Source organism: Culex pipiens, chromosome 3, assembly GCF_016801865.2.
Source record: "Culex pipiens pallens isolate TS chromosome 3, TS_CPP_V2, whole genome shotgun sequence".
Taxonomy (NCBI): domain Eukaryota; kingdom Metazoa; phylum Arthropoda; class Insecta; order Diptera; family Culicidae; genus Culex; species Culex pipiens.
The window spans coordinates 15,057,491-15,079,127 of NC_068939.1; the positions used below are offsets into that span (position 1 = coordinate 15,057,491).

General features: G+C 40.6%; 3 protein-coding genes across 4 annotated transcripts in view; 2 read left to right on the forward strand and 1 right to left on the reverse strand.

Moving 5' to 3' along the window:
• Positions 1-8,611, forward strand: part of LOC120418020 (uncharacterized) — a 14,896-nt gene extending 6,285 nt beyond the window's left edge. Inside the window, exons 2-4 of the mRNA XM_052711195.1 lie at positions 475-1,757; positions 4,360-4,538; positions 6,932-8,611. Of these exons, the coding sequence (XP_052567155.1) occupies positions 475-1,757; positions 4,360-4,538; positions 6,932-7,531 (2,062 nt within the window). The 3' untranslated portion in view covers positions 7,532-8,611. The remainder of the gene's footprint in view (positions 1-474; positions 1,758-4,359; positions 4,539-6,931) is intronic.
• Positions 8,612-11,785: 3,174 nt separating this feature from the next.
• Positions 11,786-19,241, reverse strand: LOC120418049 (b(0,+)-type amino acid transporter 1-like). Of its 2 annotated transcripts, none has more exons than XM_039580300.2 (4): positions 19,013-19,241; positions 12,958-13,533; positions 11,979-12,893; positions 11,786-11,913 (listed from the first exon to the last, which is right to left on the reverse strand). In XM_039580300.2, the coding sequence occupies exons 2-4, from the start codon at positions 13,433-13,435 to the stop codon at positions 11,849-11,851; spliced, it is 1,458 nt and encodes a 485-aa protein (XP_039436234.1). In that variant the 5' UTR covers positions 13,436-13,533; positions 19,013-19,241; the 3' UTR covers positions 11,786-11,848. The 2 variants fall into 2 exon arrangements, with proteins under 2 accessions (XP_039436234.1, XP_052565249.1); XM_052709289.1 differs by having other exon boundaries at positions 18,888-19,013.
• Positions 14,990-16,154, forward strand: LOC120418051 (solute carrier family 12 member 1-like). Its single transcript, XM_039580302.2, has 2 exons — positions 14,990-15,330; positions 15,388-16,154. Exon 2 carries the CDS (start codon positions 15,416-15,418, stop codon positions 15,746-15,748), a length of 333 nt encoding a protein of 110 aa, XP_039436236.1. The 5' UTR covers positions 14,990-15,330; positions 15,388-15,415; the 3' UTR covers positions 15,749-16,154.
• Positions 19,242-21,637: the final 2,396 nt, after the last annotated feature.

A 21,637-nucleotide genomic window follows, 5' to 3' on the forward strand; every position in this document is an offset into this window, starting at 1 on the left:
GATTATCCGAAGTCGTCCCATACAAACCTTCGGATAATCGAACTTCGGATAATCGAAACTTGGGATAATCGAGTCTTCGGATAATCGAGTCTGGACTGTAATAGTATAGAAACAAACATTAACTAAACAAAATAAATGGAAATTGAAATTCAAAGACAATAAATTATTAAACAAGAAAATATTTAAAACAAGAGAAGTTAAGTTTTCCGGGAAAAATATTTAAAAATCACCAATTTTATTTTTAGCAAGCGAATCAAATGTAAGATCCAACAATGGTTTGTATGGAATTAAGTATTACCATTCCTCGCCGCATGCGCGCGAATTAAGTCGCAAAACTAGACCACGCGCAGCGTCTGCATCAGCAAAGATCTCGTGTGTGTTCAAATTGCAATAACTAAAACAAATATTAACTGCGCGTCCAACCTGCCAAACACGAGCTGAATAGCTGATAACAAATTTTCCCTTCTTTCTCAGGTACGGTAATCGTCAACCATCAGCAGGAGGGTTCCGCGGTGGACGTCCAGGCGGTGGCGCTGGAGGCGGCGGTGGTGGCTTCCGCGGGGGTGATCGTCCCTCGGGCGGATTTGGAGGCGGCGGCGGCTTCGGAGGAGGAGCCAACCGGGGTTCGTTTGGCGATCGGCAGGCCAACAACGGAGCCAACCTGCGCTCGATCAAGTGGACCAGCGGCGATCTGACGCCGTTCGAGAAGAACTTTTACAAGCCGTCGGAGCAGATTATGGCCCTGTCGGAGACGGATTTCAACGCGTACCTGGCCAAGCTGGAGATTACGCTGAAGGGACGAGAGATCCCGAGGCCGTGCATTACGTTTGGGGACTGTGGTCTGCCGGATTATATTCTGGAGGAGACCGTCAAGCAGGGCTTCACTAAGCCGACTGCCATACAGGCCCAGGGAATGCCAATTGCGATGACTGGCCGCGACATGGTCGGAATCGCCCAGACCGGATCGGGTAAAACGCTAGCGTACGTTGCGCCGGCTTTGGTCCACATCCAGCACCAGGAAACGGTTCACCGTGGGGATGGTCCGATCGCTTTGATTCTGGCCCCGACACGTGAGTTGGCCCAGCAGATCCAGCAGGTGGCGAACGATTTTGGCCAGCGGACCAACACCAACAATACGTGCGTGTTTGGTGGTGCCCCGAAGGGACCGCAAATCCGTGATCTGGAACGCGGAGCGGAGATTGTGATTGCCACCCCCGGTCGGTTGATCGATTTCCTCGAGCGAGGAATCACGAACCTGCGACGGTGCACCTACCTGGTGCTTGACGAAGCAGACCGGATGTTGGACATGGGCTTCGAGCCTCAAATACGCAAGATTATGGGCCAAATCCGTCCGGATCGCCAGGTGCTCATGTGGTCCGCCACGTGGCCCAAGGAAGTCCGCAACTTGGCGGAGGAATTCCTCAACGATTACATCCAGATCAACATCGGTTCGCTGAACCTGTCCGCCAACCACAACATCCTGCAAATCGTGGACGTTTGCGAGGACTACGAGAAGGACCAAAAGCTGATGAAGCTGCTGACGGAAATCTCGGCCGAGGCCGAAACCAAGACGATCGTGTTCGTCGAAACCAAGCGCCGCGTCGACGACATCACCCGCAGCATCTGCCGGAACGGGTGGCGCGCGGTTTCAATCCACGGTGACAAGTCCCAACAGGAGCGGGACTACGTACTGAATGCATTCCGAAACGGACGCCAGGGCATCCTGGTGGCCACCGACGTTGCCGCACGTGGGCTGGGTAAGTGTTCCGGTGCGGGTCGCCTTGGTGATCGCCCACCGACGGACGCCACGCACCGTTGGCGGCCCGGCGGAGGTTGAACGCGCACGCGTTCTCTTGCCACCGTCGGTCCGACCAGCGGCTGCGTGTGTGTTGTTCTCTTTGTGTTTTTGCTCCAACACCTGTTGCAAAGAAAAAAAACCGATGTAATCAGAGTAGCGTTACCTTTCAATCACTGGGATACTTATTCGCACCTACAAAGTTTTGTCAGTCAATCGTTTTGCGCCTGGCCGAGAGATCGCTTCCGAGACACACACTCAGTAAAATTCCCCCAGCTCTCTGTACACACCTGCGCGACGACGACGACCTTCTGTATTTGTTTGTGGTTGATGTTGCGTAATGATGCGCGCGTGCGGCGAGAAAGAGATGGCTTCATGTGTTTCCTGTATTCACGACGTTCAAACTAAAGAGAGAGCAAACTAGACGTTCTTTTCGTTGCAGCTTCCGGCCCGTTCCCAGGGGGAACAGATTTAATCCTTTTCTCGTTTCAGATTCAGCGCAGTGGACGTTCGTCGCGGATTTATGCAGGTGCTTGATTGTATATATTGATTTGTCGTTGTTACATTCTAAACCAGTGAATACCAGGAAAGCATTTGTTTGCGAAAAAACTGTGGAGCATTTCTTTTCTTGTTTGTCATTAGCACTTTCGATAGCGCTGGTGATATTTGGAAGCACAACAAAAACAAAAACCTTAACAGGAAGCGTATCAGCCCTCAAACAACAAATATGGAGGCAGTGCGTGTTGCAGTGTGTATAAAAAGAAAGTTAGAGAGATGAGAGAGAGAGAGGGATACCTTAGAGCAAAGTAAAGTCCGACCGTTTGTGCAATAGTTCCGAGCCCAAATCGCAACGTGTTTCCAGCGAGAAAGAACAAGCAATCACTGTGTTTATTCAAGAATCGAAACGAACTTACTTGTGGTAGGTTGTTCGGTTCTGTTTTGGGAACTTAACGCAGCTTCTAACAGTCCTCACGTGTCACATCTGTCGTTCAGCATGTTCGTACTAAGATCCCCCACCTGTTCCAAATAGCTCGAAAATGTCGTAATCGTTTGAAACGTCCCGTCTGCTTATCAGTTTAGTATTGTTTGATTTCGGCTAAATTTGAAAACGAATGAAAAGAAAGAAAACCAAACGACATTTTCTGCCGTCAGCTGCTTCGGGAAACTGTACGAAGGAGGACAGTGATGTGAATAACTGTGCGATTGACCTGGACGCGGAATGGAATGAATACGATTTGAACCGTATTCAACCCAGCACCAGCAATCGAAAAACAAATACCAGTGAAACTCTCTTCTCGTGTGCGATTGTGGGGCCAGTTTGAGTAAAAAAAGAAAAACTTTCAACGGACTATTGCCCAGAGCAGAACATTATGTTTCATTCACTTTACACTGTAATTCGATCATAAGTTGTTTGTTATATCATTCCCACTGAGATTGCGAAAAAAAAAGTAGAGAAATGCTTTGTCCCCGCCGAGCTCGGGGCTTGTTGGTTCGTTCCGAAGTTCCGGAAAAGAGCGGGTTTCCAAAGCAAGCATTTCAAGTCAAAGGAGCACACCAAACTAAGCCAACCTCACACCAACCAGGTAACTGAACGTTTGTTCCGCTTATATTAAGGTTACTTCCTACAGCTGGCTTTGAATAACTCTCACCCTTCGGAAGGTTCAATCGTGTAACCGAAGCTGGCTTCTAACCCTTGCTTCACTAATTTATCAAGCCGTGCGCTGACGTGTCTGTTCCCCTTCATAACGGAATGCAGTAAGAAATGGTTGAACAGCTTGGTAGTGCTACCTGGTAAAGTTACACACTGTTGGGAAATGAAAAAAAAAAGCTAGCAAAACTAAAGCGATCAGTGAGTGAAATTTAAGAAAATGCGTTAAAATGTTAGGAAAAGAAAAAAAACCTTCGTCCTTGATCTCCAGGCCATCTTTTTGACTGCACAAAAGCTCTCGTATGTCGATGTACTCTTAAAACAGAAAATCAGCCAATCAGTGAATTTGATTATTAGCGATTTGAGCAGTAGCGATCCGTGTGTGAAGTTCGTTTCGTCCTCAACTCTGTTCGTTTTCAAAGACAATAATCAAAGGCACGACGAGAAAAATGCAATTTTGATGTGGAAGACACGTTTCGAGCTTGTTCGTAAGTACGCAAACCGTGCTGTGATGAAAATTAGAGTCCCTTGTCATTGAAGGAAATTTAAATTTGAGCGCGCGCGGAGAACCGATTCCAACAAACAACAATTCGAAAGAAATCATCACACCTAACTTGCGGACGAAAAATGGATTCTTCCTCATCAAGACATTTCGATCTGTACCCAAAAATCTGTTTTAAAGAACGTTTCGAATATTATCCCATTTGCTGTGGTTCTATTTCTCAGTTTGGCAGCTTACCGCCGCCAAACTTTTGCATCGTTCCTCTATCTCTGTCTATGTCCCCCTGCCATCATTGCGCCGTAATAACACAAAGCATTCTTCCTCCGTTATATACAAACACACACACACTCTTGCACACTCGAACGTGTGTACGAAACCTCACACTCAAACATGCGAACAAACAAAAAAACACAGACGTCGAAGACGTAAAGTTCGTAATCAATTACGACTACCCGTCGAACTCGGAAGACTACGTCCACCGCATCGGACGTACTGGTCGCTCGAACAACACCGGCACCGCGTACACGCTGTTCACCAACTCGAACGCGAACAAGGCGGGCGACCTCATCAATGTGCTGCGCGAAGCGAACCAGGTGAGTTGGTGACGCCGTTGCTCGGAAGGCACGCCGTCGGTACACAGTACAACATTTTGGTGTAAAATCGCATGCACACCACCTTTGTGAGCAAAAACATGTAACATTGTATGAGAAAACGTGTACACAAAAGTATGTACGGAAATCCCGAATATGAGCTTGATTGGGCGTAAAAGAAGCTGGCTTTCCGCCTTTGATTTTAGATGGGATTAAACCCGCAGAAAGATTTTTTTTCCTAAATTTAAACATTTTTGTGGAAAAAATATTGAAAAAATTCAATTAAAAAACTCAGATTTTTTAATATCAAAAAAAAAATTCTGAATAAAAAAAACACAACCCCAAAATCCAAGAATAAAAAAAATAAATTCCAAAAATTTCAAAATTTCAAAAATAGAAAAAAAACAATCAATAGAACTATAAATTCTTAAATCCTCAAATTCTTAAATTCTTGAATTTTTAAATTCTTAAATTCTTGAAATCTTAAATTCTTAAATTCTAATTTTATAATTCTTAAATTCTTAATTTTTTAAATTTATAAATTCTTAAATTCCTAAATTCCTAAATTCTTCAATTCTTTAATTCTTAAATTCATAAATTCCGAAATTCTGAACCTGCAGAACTGCAGAATAAATTCCTAAATTCTGAACCTGCAAAACTGCAGAATTCTTAAATTCTGGACCTTTCAAAAAATTAAAAACTGCAGAACTCTTCAATTCCTAAATGCTACAATTTATGTCACCATCATAAATTACAGAAAATATTATATTCTTTGAGCATTTCGAAGTCATATTTTAGGTTAGAGAAATTTTGAGAAGAAAATACAGTCCAGACTCGATTATCCGAAGGTTTATATAGGACTTCGGATAATCAAATCACAAACAAATTTTTTTTTCGTTTTTTTCTTTTTTTTAAACATCAAATTCGAGTTCTGCGACGCCATTTTAGTAAAATTTGAATAGTTGATTGCTTAATAAATAATAAAATGCATTTTTTCAATATTTTGTCACCGCCATGTAAATCACTTTAGCGTACAGTCATCCCACATATTCGGAACACCCACAAATTCGGAACACTTTTGTGGTAATTTATCAATAGGATGCAAAATGCAACTTTTCTGCCGATCCTGCTATTTTTAGGGCCTTTATTTGGACATTTTCTAATTATTTCACTAGTAAAACTAGTACTTTTTAAACAAAAACTGCATTTCCAGACTATTTTATCCAGAGCAGCAAAACACTGCCTCCAAATGGTCTGTTCCATGATTATGGGATGTTATTGTGTCTCCCACAATTGTGAAACACCTGAATTAAACTGATATTTTCACAAAAAAAGTTATCAGACCATTCATAAAACATTACTAAGCATGAGTTTTATTGGTTTCAGAGTGCAAAGTCATTATTTTGTAAAAAATATGTACTCCTGGAGAGAAAAAAAAGATTGTTTACATCGTAAGAAAAAAGTGTTCCGAATTTGTGGATTTCAAGGGTCAATGTTTTTCTTAGAAAACTTGATATAAAACGTAAAAATGTATAGCCGGTCTATACATCAATCGAAAGATCGCAAGAAAAGCTTTCACATGAAGGTAACAGCAAATCATTATGTTAAATTATCAATTTTCTATGATTTGTTGAACATTGGCCGATCTGTAAACTGTTCCGAATATGAGGGATGGCTGTACTTTAGGGGTCATACTTAAGCTCGACAATCAAAAATAAGACAGCGAAAAAAACATATTTTTCTTGATTCGATTATCCGAAGAACCGAAGTGAAATTTTTCCGAGGCCTTCGGATAATCGAGTCTGGACTGTAATACAAATTTTGTGTTTCGATTTCTCGGAATGACACTTTAGTGAGGATCATCGAGTACGAACTTCATGTAATTTATCAAATCCTTAGATTTATGAATTTTTAAATCTTTTGTTTTATTCAACTTATTGATTTTCAATTTTTTTTTTAAATTTTTGAGTTTAAATTTTATTTATTTTGTATATTTGAAATTCTTTTTTTGATAAATTTATTGTTATGGCTTTTTTCCTCTGGTTTACTTCATCCTAGCAAAAATAAATTTGTCAGTATACGACGTACGGGAAACCTACTCTACTGGTACATCGGCGTTGAACTCAACAATTACAATACGATAAGATAGCCGAGACGGTTGGGACGCGGATTTGGTAAACTGGACATGACTCTCACCAGCTTGTTGTTATTTTTGAGGGATGCAAAATCTTTTTTTATTTTGTACATGCTTTTTGTGTACACGTGTTCTCATGGAATATTACATGCTTTTGCTCACTAAAGTGATGTGCATGCTTTTGCATGCGAATTTACCATCGGATTTTTTGCTGTATAACCAGCAGTTTTTGACATTTTTTTTTCGCTTAATCGTCTTCCAGGTTATCAACCCGAAGCTGGTCGAGATGACCAAGCACGGAATGCGCGGCGGAGGTCGCAGCCGCTACGGCAATAACAACCGGTACGGCCAGAACCGTCCCCCGCGTGACAACAACGGCTACGGTGGCCAGCGCAACGACGGAGGAAACCGATTTGGAGCGGGTGGCAACAAGTTCGGCGGTGGAGGTGGTGGTGGAGCAGGCAACGGTTACGGTCAACAGCGCGACCAGGGTAACCGTATGGCCAACGGATCGGGACCGCCTCGACCGAGCCGATTCTCGGCCGCACCTCCCTCGGGGCCGTCCTCGTACGGAGGCTCGAACGGATCGGCCGGAGGTGGCTACGGAGCCAAGAGCGGTGGCTACCAGAATGGCGGCGGTGCCAGCAACGGAAGTGCCGCACCCGCCAACGGATACGGCTCGTACAAACCGTACAGCTCTGCCCCTCCCAGCCAATCGGCGGCACCGGCTAACGGAGCGGCCCCGTCCTACGGAGCGTACCCACGACCTGCACCTGCAGTAGCGTCCTACCAGTTTTCCTCGATGCCCCCGCAGGGCGGACAGGCGTTCGCGTTTCCCCCGCCACCAGTGGCCATGAACTAAATACCTGCTTTTATCATCCCCCTTGACTTTGTGAAAAACCTACACAAAACATTCTTATCTCATTGATTCTTTTTTGAGAAATCAAATATTTTCATCCCTAACTCATACTAGCAGAATGAACGTGAGTGAATATGATTAGTTTTAACGGAAACAAACAACAACACACACACATTTACAAAAAAAAAAACATAAACGGTAAAACTACACAAAAACAAACAAACAAACATTAGGATTAAGCGCGTCCTATTTATTCAATTGATTGTTACTAGCAGGTACCGGTAGAGTGCCACAACAAAAAAAGGAATATCAGCGGGGTGTGAGAACTCTTTTACTTTTTCTTTTTTTTGTAATTACTCGATACGATTGATTACGTAAATGTGATATATATATTTGTAGCACATAACACCCGTCACCACCCCCCCGTAACAAGAAATAACTAGCACCTTTCTTGTATGAAGAGAAATCAACATCAAAACAATGAATTTTGTATTTATTTCGTTCCCAAGTGGAGCCTGCTTCTGCGCGCTAACACGCAGATCATCATAAATTTTAGAACGAATGTGAACGACGCGGAATGAATTTTTGGAAAAAAAAAACCTGATTGAAAGTGTGAATTCTCTTGTGTAGGCAATAAAATGAAGCGTATATATTATAATATTCTCTTTAACTCATTGCTAAACGGAAGCACTGTATGATTAAAACTTAAGGTTAAACCGTAACAGACGTGTGCGAGAAACGTGGGTGGGGCGTTGAATAGCGAAAAGTATTACAATACACTACAGGAAAACCCGCGACCCACCCAGTCGCGTGTCGTGCACCTTAACTACGTGTAAATTTGTCTCCAGATGTGTGGGCCAAACAGAGGAAGGACAATTGCGCCTACCATCTTTTTACTAACATCCTCCCCCATATTGATTAAAACATTCTTCTCCCAGCAGAAAAACAGAAAATGTGTGTGTTGTACGTAGGCAACTCTGAACTGTGTAATTTGTTTTGCCGGATGTGATTTTCGGTCGAATGAATGGCTACTGTTTTAGAGTGGAAATGGATATAGTACAATAAAAGGATATCTTAAAATAAGTGTGTCTTGTCGTCACTGCTTCGAAATGCCTTCTCCAAGATCCTCTGCCGTCAGCTGTAACCCGAACGAAATAATTTGTCTCCGATCCTTGGGGACTATCCATAAACCACGTGGACACTTTTTTGGAATCTCTTAACCCCCCCCCCCCCCTTCGTGGACAATTGTTCATACAAAAAAAAACTTCTTTGTATGGATCGTGGACAATCGCCATACCCCCCCCCCCCTAAAGTGTCCACGTGGTTTATGGATGGTCCCTTGAGAAATTTCGTGAGTACAAACGTCAACGATTTCAAGATATAGTCGACCGCGAGCAGCTATGGCAGATCATTCCGGACCAACTGACTCTGCTGATCAAGGTTACGTTGGATCGTGTGATGTGCCACGTGCGTGCTTCAGGGAAATTAGCGGAACCCCCCGTCTCAAGTCTCATCGCTCTAGCTGTAGATGATAACGAAACCAGCAATGAAACTCGGACTCGTCAGAGTTGTTACGGACGGCGCGGATCGCGCGGATTTGCGGACTAATTTTGCTCAGGCGCGGATTTCGCGCAGATGGCAATTTTGATAAATAAAAATAGATGAATAGCTAGAATTACTTTCAAGTTATTAAGAAAAATATTATCAAGAATTATGAGAATTTCTTTTTCTTCATTGAGTGCAATTTCAATTTCTTATTAATAGATTTGTTTTTCTGAAAATGTTTGTTTGTGTTTTCTTAATACGAACAGTCGAAAAATTAAGATGAAGATTATGTAGAGATTATTTTTTAAATGTATGGTTGAGAATTTCTTAAATAAAATTATTACTACACTTAACTCATTTCTTAATATATCCGGCTCTGAATATTTAATTTCGTATGAGTTTTGAGTAATGTTTTTTTTACCTTATCCCTCTACTGCCCAAACTTTTTTTTTCGAAATTTTTTATTTTTCCCGTGTTCAGGAGGTCATTTTAAGCAACTTTTGTTCTACGAAAAACTTCACTCTCTTGTTTTATTTTTTTCTTGTTTTATTTTTAGTATTTTAATTTGCATTTATCTTGTTTAGTTTATCTTTGTTTTTGATAGTATTTGGCCTATTCTACCACCTCCAATCATTACATTTTGCCTATCTAATTTTTTCATGTTTTTACAGTCACTTTTTCAATTTTTTGCATATTTTTCACATTTTTCGCTATAGAATGATACCATTATCATTTAAATTGTGAAAAAATGCGTAGAGGCATAGTCTGGGACACTAGAAAAATTACTGCATACTCTATTTACTTAAAATATAGGAAATGTTAGTAAAAAACACAACCAAAGTTGACCCCTAAAAAAATTACATTTTTTAAAAACATTGGCAAAGTCACATAAAACAAGTAAAACTTGCAACCCTAAAATTTTCTAAAATTTAAAGAGTTCTTCTTTCCAATGCTTTATAAAGATCAAAAATTGGTTCAAAAATTGATTTTTGGCGATTTTTCAGATCGAAGCCCGTCTAAAGGCGGGGTTAGGTTGTAGAGGGTTATTTATTTTTAATTTTATAGTGGATATATTCAATTTGCCTTTGAATTTTAGATGGGATCTACCCGTAGAAATATTTTTCTAAATTTAAACATTCTTGGCGAAAAATAAAAAGATCAGAACATTCAAAAATGAATGCTCCACCATTCAAAACTTTTTTTACATTTTAATAGTTTTTTCAATCAAAATTTGTAATATTCAGATAAAAGAAAAAATCGAATTTCTTAAATCGGAATTTAAAAAATCCGAAATTTCTTAATTCAGAATTTTAAAAATCTGAAATTCAAAACTCCAAAAAACTTAAAAATCTAAATTAAAACAAAATCGAAAAAAAATCAAAATAAAAAAATCAAAATTTTAAAACTAAAAAATAAAACAATTTTGAAAACAAACAAAAAAAAAAACGAAATCTCAAAAATCTCAAATAAAATTTAAATTCTTAGATTCTTAAATTCCTAAATTCTTAAATTCTCAAATTCTTAAATTCTTGTGTATTCCGAAATTACAGAATTACAGAAATTCTTAAATACTTAAATTCTTACATTCTTAAACTCTTGAATTCTTAAATTTTTAGAAGAAAATATTTCAAATATTGGAAATGCAATTTGTTTCGGAATGAAATTTTAGTGAGGAATTTGGAATACAATCTGTATTAAAATTCATAGATTTTGATTTTTTTGAATTTCGAAATCTAAAATTTAATCATATTAAAATTTTAGATTTTGGTTTTTTTGAGTTTATATTTTTGAAGTAAAATTTCATTTATTAGATTTTTAATTTTTTTTATATTCGTTTATAATTTTCTATTTTGTTTATATTGGTCAAAGTTATTGTTAAGTCCCTCTGATTTGCAAAAAGAATTATTTTTGGTGACACTTTTCTTGACGTATCTTGAGGTATTTTTAAAAAGGATTTTTTGCTTTCATTCCTTCAAACATAAAACGAGTTTCATTTTTTTTTGTCAAATACTTTCTGTATTGGTTTTTTCTTTGGAAATAACATTTCTTGACTGTTGGTCGCAATTTTTTTATATGGCGCGGATTGGGGTTTCGGTCGGCGCGGATTAGTCGCGGATTTTTTTTCGACTTTCTCGTAACAACCCGTAACAGGTCGTATTTTCGCTGGGAATCGTGAGTATAAAGAACTTTGTCTTGAAAATCTAGCTGCAGTGTCAATCCAATTTTTTTGAACATGTCGCGCGTTATCATTGCCCTCGGCGTGACATTCTATACGTACTTGAATCTTACGTCCCAAGCAGAGCTGATGTCTGCAACGCAACAGTTTTCTGTCGCGTGCAAGCAGCAACATGCCGTGCGAAACTATATAGTGGCGGAATGGGCCACCCTTGGTTTTGGGCTTTAGAATGGATATAGAGATTTCAAAAAAGTGTCCACGTGGTCTATGGATGGTCCCTAGCTAGGCAGAACAATTCCCAGCTCCCGGTGAACTGATGACGAACTACATCTACAGCGGATAAGATACCTTGCAGCACTGAATCTTCGACGTCAATAGGAAATCCTCAGACTGTGATTTAGTTGGATATTATATGTATCCCTTTTATATAATAGTTTAGAAGATTTGCATTCAAGGCTCTTTTCGAGAAAAAAATATTTAACAAATCAATTGTAATGTTACTGATGGAATTTCGGCTCTAAACTCACGATGATATCTAAAGTGTCAAATCTTTGTTTTATAACAAATTACTTTTCTTAGGCACAATATCTTAGACAAATTTAGTCCACCTTCTCCGAGGTGGGAACGACTTCATACAGCACCTGCAACAGATAGGTCACTTTATCTGAAAGAGTAAAGAGGCAATTAAAAATCATGTACTGCGACAACACCATAGACGCAATCTCTCACCCATCCACTTTGGTCGAATGCCGTAGTACACGAACGGCGTGTAGACGGCCACTCCGCTCAGAATGAACCCGACGGCAAAGAAATACTTGGGTGATGGATCGGTTACGATCGGAACCACCGACAGGAAGACCGAAACGGCCAGCGCAAAGATGGGCACAAACAGGGGCACCTTGTACGGCCGGTGGACGTTCGGCTGGGTACGTCGCAGCGTGAGCAGAGCGATAAAAGCGGACCCGTAGAAGAACCAGATCAGGAAGGAGGCCAGCTCGATGAGCGTTTCGATATTGCCGACCATGATGAAGGCGAACGCCAGGATGCCCTGCATGATGACCGCCGGAACGGGCGTTGCTCGACGCACGTGGATGTACGAGAGGGGTTCCAGCATCTGGCCTTCCTGGCTGGCGACGTAGCAGAGTCGCGTGACGCCGAACTGGATGCTGAGGGCGCAACCGAACGTTGATAGGGCGACTCCCAGCGGGATGAGGAAGGAGAAGGAGCCCAGGGTGCGGGCGCCAAAGTCCAGTCCGACTGCTTCCGAGTTGATCATTTCCTCTGGCGAGAGCACCGTCATGTACGCCATGTTCATAAACACGTAGAGCCCGGTAATGATGGGCACGGCGATCACGATGGATCGGGGAATGTTCACTTCCGGTTTCTTGATTTCCTCGGTGATGGTGGTAACGCTGGACCAGCCGTCGTACGCCCACAGACCATTGTAGAAGGCGAGTGCGATGTTACCCGGGTTGAAGTTGGTACCGGCGAAGCCTCGCGACAGGTTCTCGACGTTGCCGATCGCTAGCTGGTAGATACCACCAAAGATTACGATCAAGCAAGCGAATACCTTGCAGAAGCCGAAGATGTTGTTGATCCGGACGTAGAGCTTGACGCTGCTAACGTTGATGTAGGTGATGATTCCTGTTGAATTGAATAGGTGGTGAATTGTTACGGCAATCTTGACGTCGGATGATGGAGTACCTACCTAAACCTAACAGAGCTACCAGCTTGATAAGATTGTGGAGATCCTCTTTGGGCAAGCTCTCCAGTCCGAGCACGTTGATGAACGGCAAGATTGAGTATTCGGCAAAGGTGAGGATGATCACGGCGATCTCCGCGGGTCGCAGCACAACCACGTAAACCCAGGCGCAGATAAACGACGGAAGTGGTCCCCAATATCGGTGTGATTTCTTGAACGCCTCAATGAGATAGGCGTACTCCGCTCCAGATCGTGGCACGATCGTTCCCAGCTCGGCGAAGCAAAGTGCTCCCAGCAGTGAGATGACACCGCAAACGGCCCACACCACCAGGCAGAACCCGACACTGCCGGAGTATTTGAGCGCACCGGTTGGCGATACGAAGATTCCGGAGCCGATCATCACGCTGATGATCACGTTGATGGCGGACATCAGTCCCATCTCGCGTTTAAGGCCGCCGCCTTTGGGCTCGGCTATGTGCGTCATTTCGGGCGTTTTTAAAGTTCGGGAGATTCCTGTGGCTCACTGCCGGATCAGCATGGCTTTGTCGGGGCGATGTAGGTTCTGGCGTGGTTCGTTGCGTACTGCAAAGAGAGACAAGCCACGTGCGCCACCGTGGTTAAGGAACATCAGATAAGAAGCTTGCGGAAAGAGGGGTGGGAGGGCGACCTTGTCGAGAGACTAAACAAAGAGGAAGATGCTGGTGGGATGTTATCAGTTGGAGATAGCTCTCTGTGCAGGGGTCGTCGTACGTCAGCGAACTGCGTTGTTTAGAAATATTTAAAGCCTTCCTGAGCGAGGCAATTGGATACTGTTGTTTAGTTGAGTCTATTGAGAGCCGATAAGAGAACGATAAGAGTATTGTCAGCTTATCATAATCGATGAGTGCATATGAAGTGGTGGTGGGACGAGTAGGATTTGGGGCAGGTTCATGGCGCGACTTCGTAATGTGATCGCCCAATTGTGAAGCAACTGAAAAGCATGGTATCAGTTGAGCTTTGACCTGCTCTTGTCAAAACGTTGTGAAATGATTGATTGATTCAATTTTGTGACGCGTAAATTGGGCTTGCTTAGAACGGAGACGTCTTGTCCACATAGTTTCCAGGTCGGCAAACTGTGGGTGCCCCTGAATTGACAAAGTTTAAGTCGCAGAACCTAATCAATTGTATTAAAGCTAATTGAATTTTGGCTAGGCTTGATTCGTTAACAGTTAAATTTGTCTAGCGCTTCAAATCACCTTCTCTTTTTTGATGATACGCACAATTTGATGTTTGTCAAATATCAAGCATTTAAAAGTGGGGCACGTGCTGGGCTGAAGCATGGTAAACAAAACACGTTCTTGAAACGGTTCTGTTGGTACCGAGCTGGCTGGTTGCTCATTACGAGAACCGGAAAATGCTCTTTGCTGATATCGCGTTGGGACAGCGTTGTGAAGATGAAAGTTGGTTCAATTAGTGTGCTGCAGGAACAAACCAATTGAAAAGTTGATTAAAATTGTCACATTACTAAGGTATGGCACGGTTTGGCCTTTCAAGTAATTTTTTTTTCTGCTCGGGCGATTTGGACCACACTGGTTGCCTGTGTAGATATGAAAGTAATTTGACGCGTGACAAGGGTGACAAGCCACATGAGTCTCTGGACGAAGGTGACGAATCTTGGAATTTCTCGGGCATCGAGAATTTAATTTGACGAATTTCCAGAAATTCACGATACCGGTTTGGCTGTTAATTATATTTATTTAAAGTTGTTTACTCTTGGCTTCGGTTTGCGAAAAGCCATGCAGAAAAAAACATATTTTTTGTGTTTTCCGTTGTCTATTTTTTCAAGAAAATAAAAGATTAAAAAATACTCTGAATTGAATTAAACATAAGATAAAAATGATTGTCTTTTGGTTTTAGTCTTTTCACTTCCCTTATTTGATGCAAGTGCTGAATAGTCGAACTTTTCTGTACTCAAATGAATGCTGAAATGCAACAAGTTGCAAAAAGATGTTTTCAGCACGAGTCTTACATTAAATTTTAAATTTTTAAATTTTATCCAACACTCAAAATAATCCACACGTTGATGCTACCTGAAAAATCACGTAATCCTGATTTTCCCCTCGCTAGGCTCGTTTTACGTGACACACGTAAAAATAATGTGAAAGTGTACTGGCAAAAAAATGTTTTCACGTTGATGTTACGTGAAAAGCCTTATGGTATTTTTCCACTAGGGTTTTCCATGTAGTTTTTATGTATTTTGAAATGTAACTTCAACGGCACTCGAGTGCGCCATTCGGCGAAATTTCTACGTGAATATTTTAGTATGAAAATTGATGGCGTTCGGTGAAGAACTGCTGCCAGACTTGTGGTCGCAAAATTTTATCGAAAATGTAACAGATGGTAAGTTAAATTTAGTTTAAACAGTTTTTTAAAAGAATTAATGTTTTTTTGTTTCAGATGTCTAGAAGAAGCATCTTCTTTCTCGATGGCCATTGGCATTCTGGCCGGTGATATCACCAGCGGTGACCTGAAGAACCCCTCGAAGGCGATCCCAGGCGCAATCTCGGTCATCATCCTGACGTCGATTTCGTCCGTCGGAACGGCAATTGTGGCCGATATTACTGTGGTGAATGACGCCATCGGAAATGTTTCGGACTTGGCCAACGGGTCGTGGATCTATGCCGATTGTGCCCCGGAGAAGTACGAGTACGGATTACACAACTCGTTCCAGGTCATGGAGTTGGTATCTGGTCCAATCATCTACGCCGAGTACGCCGAAAAGGGTTTCTCCGCGGTCAGCAGAATCGGCAAACTTTGACCACATATCATACACATCATACAGTGCAGTCATCAGTTTATTTCCGGCAAGAGGCACGGCATTACAAAGTTGTGTACAGTGAAATCGTTTCAATAAAGTTTAAAAAGTATAAATAAAAAAAATATCTTCTAATTAAAATTAATTCTTCTTATTTCCATCCGAAAAAAAAGAAACTAAAATCAGAAACTACTACTATAAAATTTATATAGCGCTTACTACAACATACATGTAGAAATCATCGATTGATTCATTTAGCTTTTACGTGTGAAACACGTAGAATCAACGTGAAGGGATCTGGCCAAACAAATTCCGTTTCTACTAGGGTCACCTCGTAGAAGTTACGTGAAAACCCTAGTGGAAAAATACCACATAGCTTTTCACGTAACTTCAACGTGAATATTTTTTTGAGTGAACGAGGTTCACCGAGTTAGATAAATCGATGCCAACATTTCAAAAAGCATCATGTACACACCATCCTTTTTGAGAAAAACGCATTTGAATGTTGAGCATCTGTTTTCAATTCCCATTTTAATATAAAAGCAAAATAAGATGTTCTAATGATAACAAACGATGAAAAACCTTGCTTTTATTGATACTTGATCATCCAAATTCAATAGAACATTATTTCCGTAATTTTATTTGAGAAAAAACAAACATAACTTCTTTTGAAATCACCAACGTCTATATCACCCTGCTGTCATTGAGGGGGACGCTTTGTTATGATTCGTTTTTCTTCGCCGAATGTAGGGGAACTATACCCTTTCTCAGCCTATTTCTATTATCGGCCTATCAGCACTTTGATCATGAATTACAGCTTATATAAAGTGTTTTTGACTGTTACAAAGTAATAAATAGCTCAAATAAAAGTGAGCAAGCAACTCTCCATTGTTGAAACATCTGAAATGTTGATTTAATAGCAGAAACGGCAAAAGTGATGAGAATTGGTCGAACGGCTTAGTGTGATTAAAATGGGTATATTTCCCCTACATGGCGCTTTTTTCATGCACTCAAAAAAATATTCATGTTGAAGTTACGTGAAAAACTATGTGGTATTTTTCCACTAAAGTTTTCACGTAACTTCTACGAGGCGGCCCTAGTAGAAACGGAATTTGCTTGGCCAGATCAATTCACGTCGTTTCTACGTGCTTCACACGTAAAAGCTAAATGAATCAATTGATGATATCTACATGTTTGTTGTAGTAAACATTATAGGAACCTTCTAGTACTAATGTGGTCTAATTTCAGATATTTTTTTTGTATCAAAAAGAAAAAAAAAAAGAAATGCAGTTTTAATTCCAATTTAAATCATAGTTTTATTCAATTTTCCTTTTATAAAGAATGTTCCAGTCTCTCATGAAACCGAGCAGGAAGACGTTCGTGCGTAGCTTTCTGTTTCCGCTGTACTTCGTGGCCGCACGGGAACCCGTTTCGAAGTCGTTGTCGTTAGTCGTGGTACTTCTGTCTGTGCCACTTTAACGTGGCTGCACATCACCAGGGGGAGGTTCTTTGAGAGGAACTAGGCAAAGTTTCCGATCAAGTTGGGTGCTCGGATAGTTGGCCAGGATGGCGTGGCCAGGAAGATGTTAAAGATGATTGGGGCGACCACGTTCAGCTCTCGAATTCCGTACACGGGTTCGTTGATCTTGCCGGATACAGCTTGCTGCTCCGAACAACTTTGGCGCGGGCACCACACTGGCCAAGGCCGACGAGAAGATGGCCGCAAAGCAACCTCGCATCCCGGCAAGTGTCCGCAATGTCCGTGACATTTTCGGTTGCGTCGATCACCACGACCAACCACTTACATTAGAACGGGCCAGAATCCAAGTGGCCACCGGTAAAAGTATGCTGCTTCCAGAGTGCGGCGGCTGCAAAAAAAAAAAAATAATTATTTATAAATAAAATCATTCAAACTTTATTAAACATACCGTCTGTTCTATTTTTGATGAAATTTTGCGAGAACAAGTTCGGCAGTAGGTCTTTGCCGGACGCCAACAATTTTCATACTAAAATAATCACGTAGAAATTTCGCTGAATGGCGCACTCGAGTTACGTTGAAGTTACATTTCAAAACACATAAAAAATACATGGAAAACCCTAGTGGAAAAATACCATAAGGCTTTTCACGTAACATCAACGTGAAAAACTTTTTTTGCCAGTTCACTTTCACATTATTTTTACGTGTGTCACGTAAAACGAGCCTAGCGAGGGGAAAATCGGGGTTACGTGATTTTTCAGGTAGCATCAACGTGTGGATTATTTTGAGTGTGATGCTTTTTTTTTCGTCACGAGGTTCGTGTAGTGTTTGACAGATTGACAGGGCTATATAAACAGGGACTGCTGATGGCAGAGATTTTGTTTATGTTACTTTATTTAAAATCATGATTAAACAGACTTTACTGAAGTAACTTTTGCTCATTTTTGGTGGAGAGGTAGCTCATTAGGAGTACTTTCAGAATATGCAACTACCGTCGAAGTACGAAGAGAAAAATCAAGTTTTGCAACAAGTTCCATACAACATTTTTTGCAATTCCGAAAAAACATCCGTTGAGTATAATTATAAGTCAAATGTTCATGTTTTTTGTCAATAAACCGTTTGTAATTTTTTTTTGAAAGGTATTACTTTTCGAAACAAGTGCTGAAAAGTTCAAAATTTCAGCATGCATTTCAGTGCTGGTAAGTAGAACTTTTCAGCATTTATTTTCAAAAGTGTTACTATTTGATTCTATTGTTTTTGGTACAAGAAAGTAGGCTTCTTGAACAAGAATAACTGGAAAAGTAAGTTGTTTCACGACGCAATAATGAGTAAGTCTTTTTTTTTGTTATATTTACATATACATTTGAACAAATTGTACTCCGAAAGGTCGACATGAGTTCATCAAAAGTGTTCAAAAAAACACTGCGTAAACATTCAAAACCGATAAGGAAGGACTTCTCATGTCACGGAAAATAACTTTCTCTTCATTCATTTCACTTCTGAGTGATTCGCTCCAGAAACTCTCCCGGTGCTGATAACTTATTCAAACTCAGAGCAAACACACTGATAATCACTTCGTCATCGAACACTGCCCCCTGGTCAGCTTCTATATGTTCCAGTACGGTATTCCAGGCAGCACTTCACACATTGCCTCTAATCACTAACCACAGTTCGATAACTGCTGCTACTGCTGCTAACGACCAGCTTAATTTGGACAAATTGTGAAGAAGGCTTCAACGCGACGTTTAATCACTAATCCTATCAATCACTCCATTCAATGGCAGTCGTACCTTAATGTCCACTGAGGACTCCAACAGAAAAGAAGTAGCGGATACCGGCGATTCCGGGATTCGCACGAGGTTGACGAGTCGAGCGCGTAAATCGTACTGAGGCGCGCGCGGTCTTTCGGCCTGGACTAGAAGCAGCGAGCGACCATTCTTTCTCTCTCGCCAAACGGACCACGTGGTTCCCGGTTTTAGTTGTGTGGCAGCGTCCGTTGATAACGAGGCACTTGATGAACTTTGAATGGAACATTCTTCTCATTGAAAGATGAATTTGGCCGCGTGAGAACCATTTAGATTAGAGAGATGAAAAGGGAAACGATGTTGGACTGTGATTTTTATTGAATGAAGTGCAAACCTTGAATGGAGGAATTAAAATAAGGGACCATCCATAAACCACGTGGACACTTTAGAGGGGGGGGGGGGGGGGTATGGCGATTGTCCACAATCCATACAAAACATTTTTTTTGTATGAACAATTGTCCACGAAGGGGGGGAGGGTTGAGATTTCCATAAAAGTGTCCACGTGGTTTGTGGATGGTCCCTAAGGTTAGTAGAGTATTCAACCGGAATCAGATAATGCATAAAAAAAAATCTTTAATTTTAAAAAGAAAGAAAATGTAGAGTAAATTCGTTATGCTATTATGGGACCATCCATAAACCACGTGGACACTTTTTTGGGAATCTCGAACCCCCCCCCCCCCTTCGTGGACAGTTGTCCATACAAAAAAAATTGTTTGTATGGAGCGTGGACAATCGCCATACCCCCCCCCCCCTAAAGTGTCCACGTGGTTTATGGATGGTCCCTATCGAATGTTTGATAGGTGATGATGAATTGAATTTGAATTTCTTTTGTATAGAATTATCTAAGGCCGATCTCACGCACACTTGCGCACCATTTGTTTTGCTGGCCAGTACAAAATCTAACCTCAATCTTTTTCGTGTACGTACACGCAACACATGCGCACGTAGATAACTCTATTAGTACTGCCCTCCAGGTGAAATAATACCTTGGTTAATACAAGCACGTGTTCTTTTGTCTTTTTCACATTTTTTTGTCCCGTCTTATTTAGTCTGTATTTTTTCGTACAATTCTGGAAGGATATAATTCGAAGGGGGAAAGGATAACTAGTTTGAGAAAGACGAAAGGGGTTGAGAGGTTTGTCTGCGTTTTTTCGGCACTTTTTTTTAAAGAAATAATGTGTGCGAATTTCTCAAAGGATGATCATAATTCATAAGTATTATTTAGCCTACAGTATGTATTTGAGGGAAAGTATGTGACCTTTGTAAACTCTCTAAAGCCCATTTTTTTCGAAAAGGAAGCTTCTCTTGTTGGAAGGTCATTTTGAGCACCTTTTTTTCTATTTTCTCCAATGATAAAAATAAATAAAAATATTTAAAGGTTTATTCAATTCAATTCAATTCAATTCGGTTTTATTGGTGAATTATCAATATACAATAAGTTCTTTTGGAATACATAACAGAGTTTTGGAGTTCCTTTCAGCTGTGTGTTATATCATAATCCATTTTGGAACAATTGTTGCTTGTAGTTAAGGGGTTACCGAAAGTAAGAAAAAGATAGGAAAAAAACTTACTAAAATTGCAAGGGAAAGGGGATAGAAATAGAGAAAGCTTAAAACTAGATCACAATTTTTTATCCTTTATAGATGTGCTTAATCATCCGCTCCCCGAGGGCCAGAAATTGCTCCGCCTTGTTACGGCAGGTCCGAAACCGCGTCATCATCTCCCCCGCGAGAGCAAAGAACTCCGGCAGGGTGAAGAGATCTTCCCCGGTGACTCCTTGCTGGGTCGCATCGCCGCTACCGGCAGCGACCACGCTTGCAAATTACCGCCCCCACCCAGGAGGGAACGCTGGGTTGTCCGTATTTAAAGGTTTAACAATTTAAAATTTACATTGATTAAATAGTAGTTTATGCAACAAGTTGCAAAAAGAAGATTTTTTAGCACAAGTTGCAATTTCGAAAAACATTACGTGTGTTTTGTCAATAAACCGTGTAAATAAAAAAAAATGTTGAAAAGTGTTACTTTTCAAAACAAGTGCTGAAAAGTTCAACTTTTCAGCATTTATTTTTTGAAAAGTGTTACTATTCGATTCTGTTATTTTTGGTAAAGAAAAGTAGGCTCTTTCGTCGTTCGAGAATGACAGGAAAAGTATGTAGTTTCACGACCGAATTGCAAAAAATGCATTTTTCAGTTGTTTTGCAATCATTAGTTTTAAAAAAATCTCAGTATTTTTTATGCGAGAAAAAATGCGTTTCTAATTGCTTTCAGATGATGAAATTTTATTTACATTAAAATCTTTATGTTTGTTAAAAAAAACTTGTACTTTCCTCCTAATTTTTCTGGCCGATTTTGAAGTAGAGAGCGACATATAGTTTGAAAAATATTTGCTACGGCCTAATTTGTTCATCAATGGCAGGACAGCGACTTGGAAATGTTTGACTTATGAAAAAAAATGAAAAAATATAAAAATTGATTTTACAAGCCATGGTTTTAACATTTGAATGAAAAAAGGGTTTTAAAATGCATTTTACACCTGCCAAGATGTTTTGCAATCTTTAGTTTTCAAAATATCAAGGTATTGGCGAAATATTTCTATTTGTCGAAAAAAAA

Bases quoted from the DNA above. Each gene is read 5' to 3' on its own strand.
- LOC120418051 (XM_039580302.2), top strand. From the start codon at position 15,416: ATGGCCATTGGCATTCTGGCCGGTGATATCACCAGCGGTGACCTGAAG.
- LOC120418049 (XM_039580300.2), bottom strand. From the start codon at position 13,435: ATGACGCACATAGCCGAGCCCAAAGGCGGCGGCCTTAAACGCGAGATG. The intron at 12,894-12,957 runs GTAGGTACTCCA...TCAATTCAACAG, and splicing joins GGTAGCTCTGTTAGGTTTAG to GAATCATCACCTACATCAAC. The intron at 11,914-11,978 runs GTGAGAGATTGC...TTACTCTTTCAG, and splicing joins CATTCGACCAAAGTGGATGG to ATAAAGTGACCTATCTGTTG.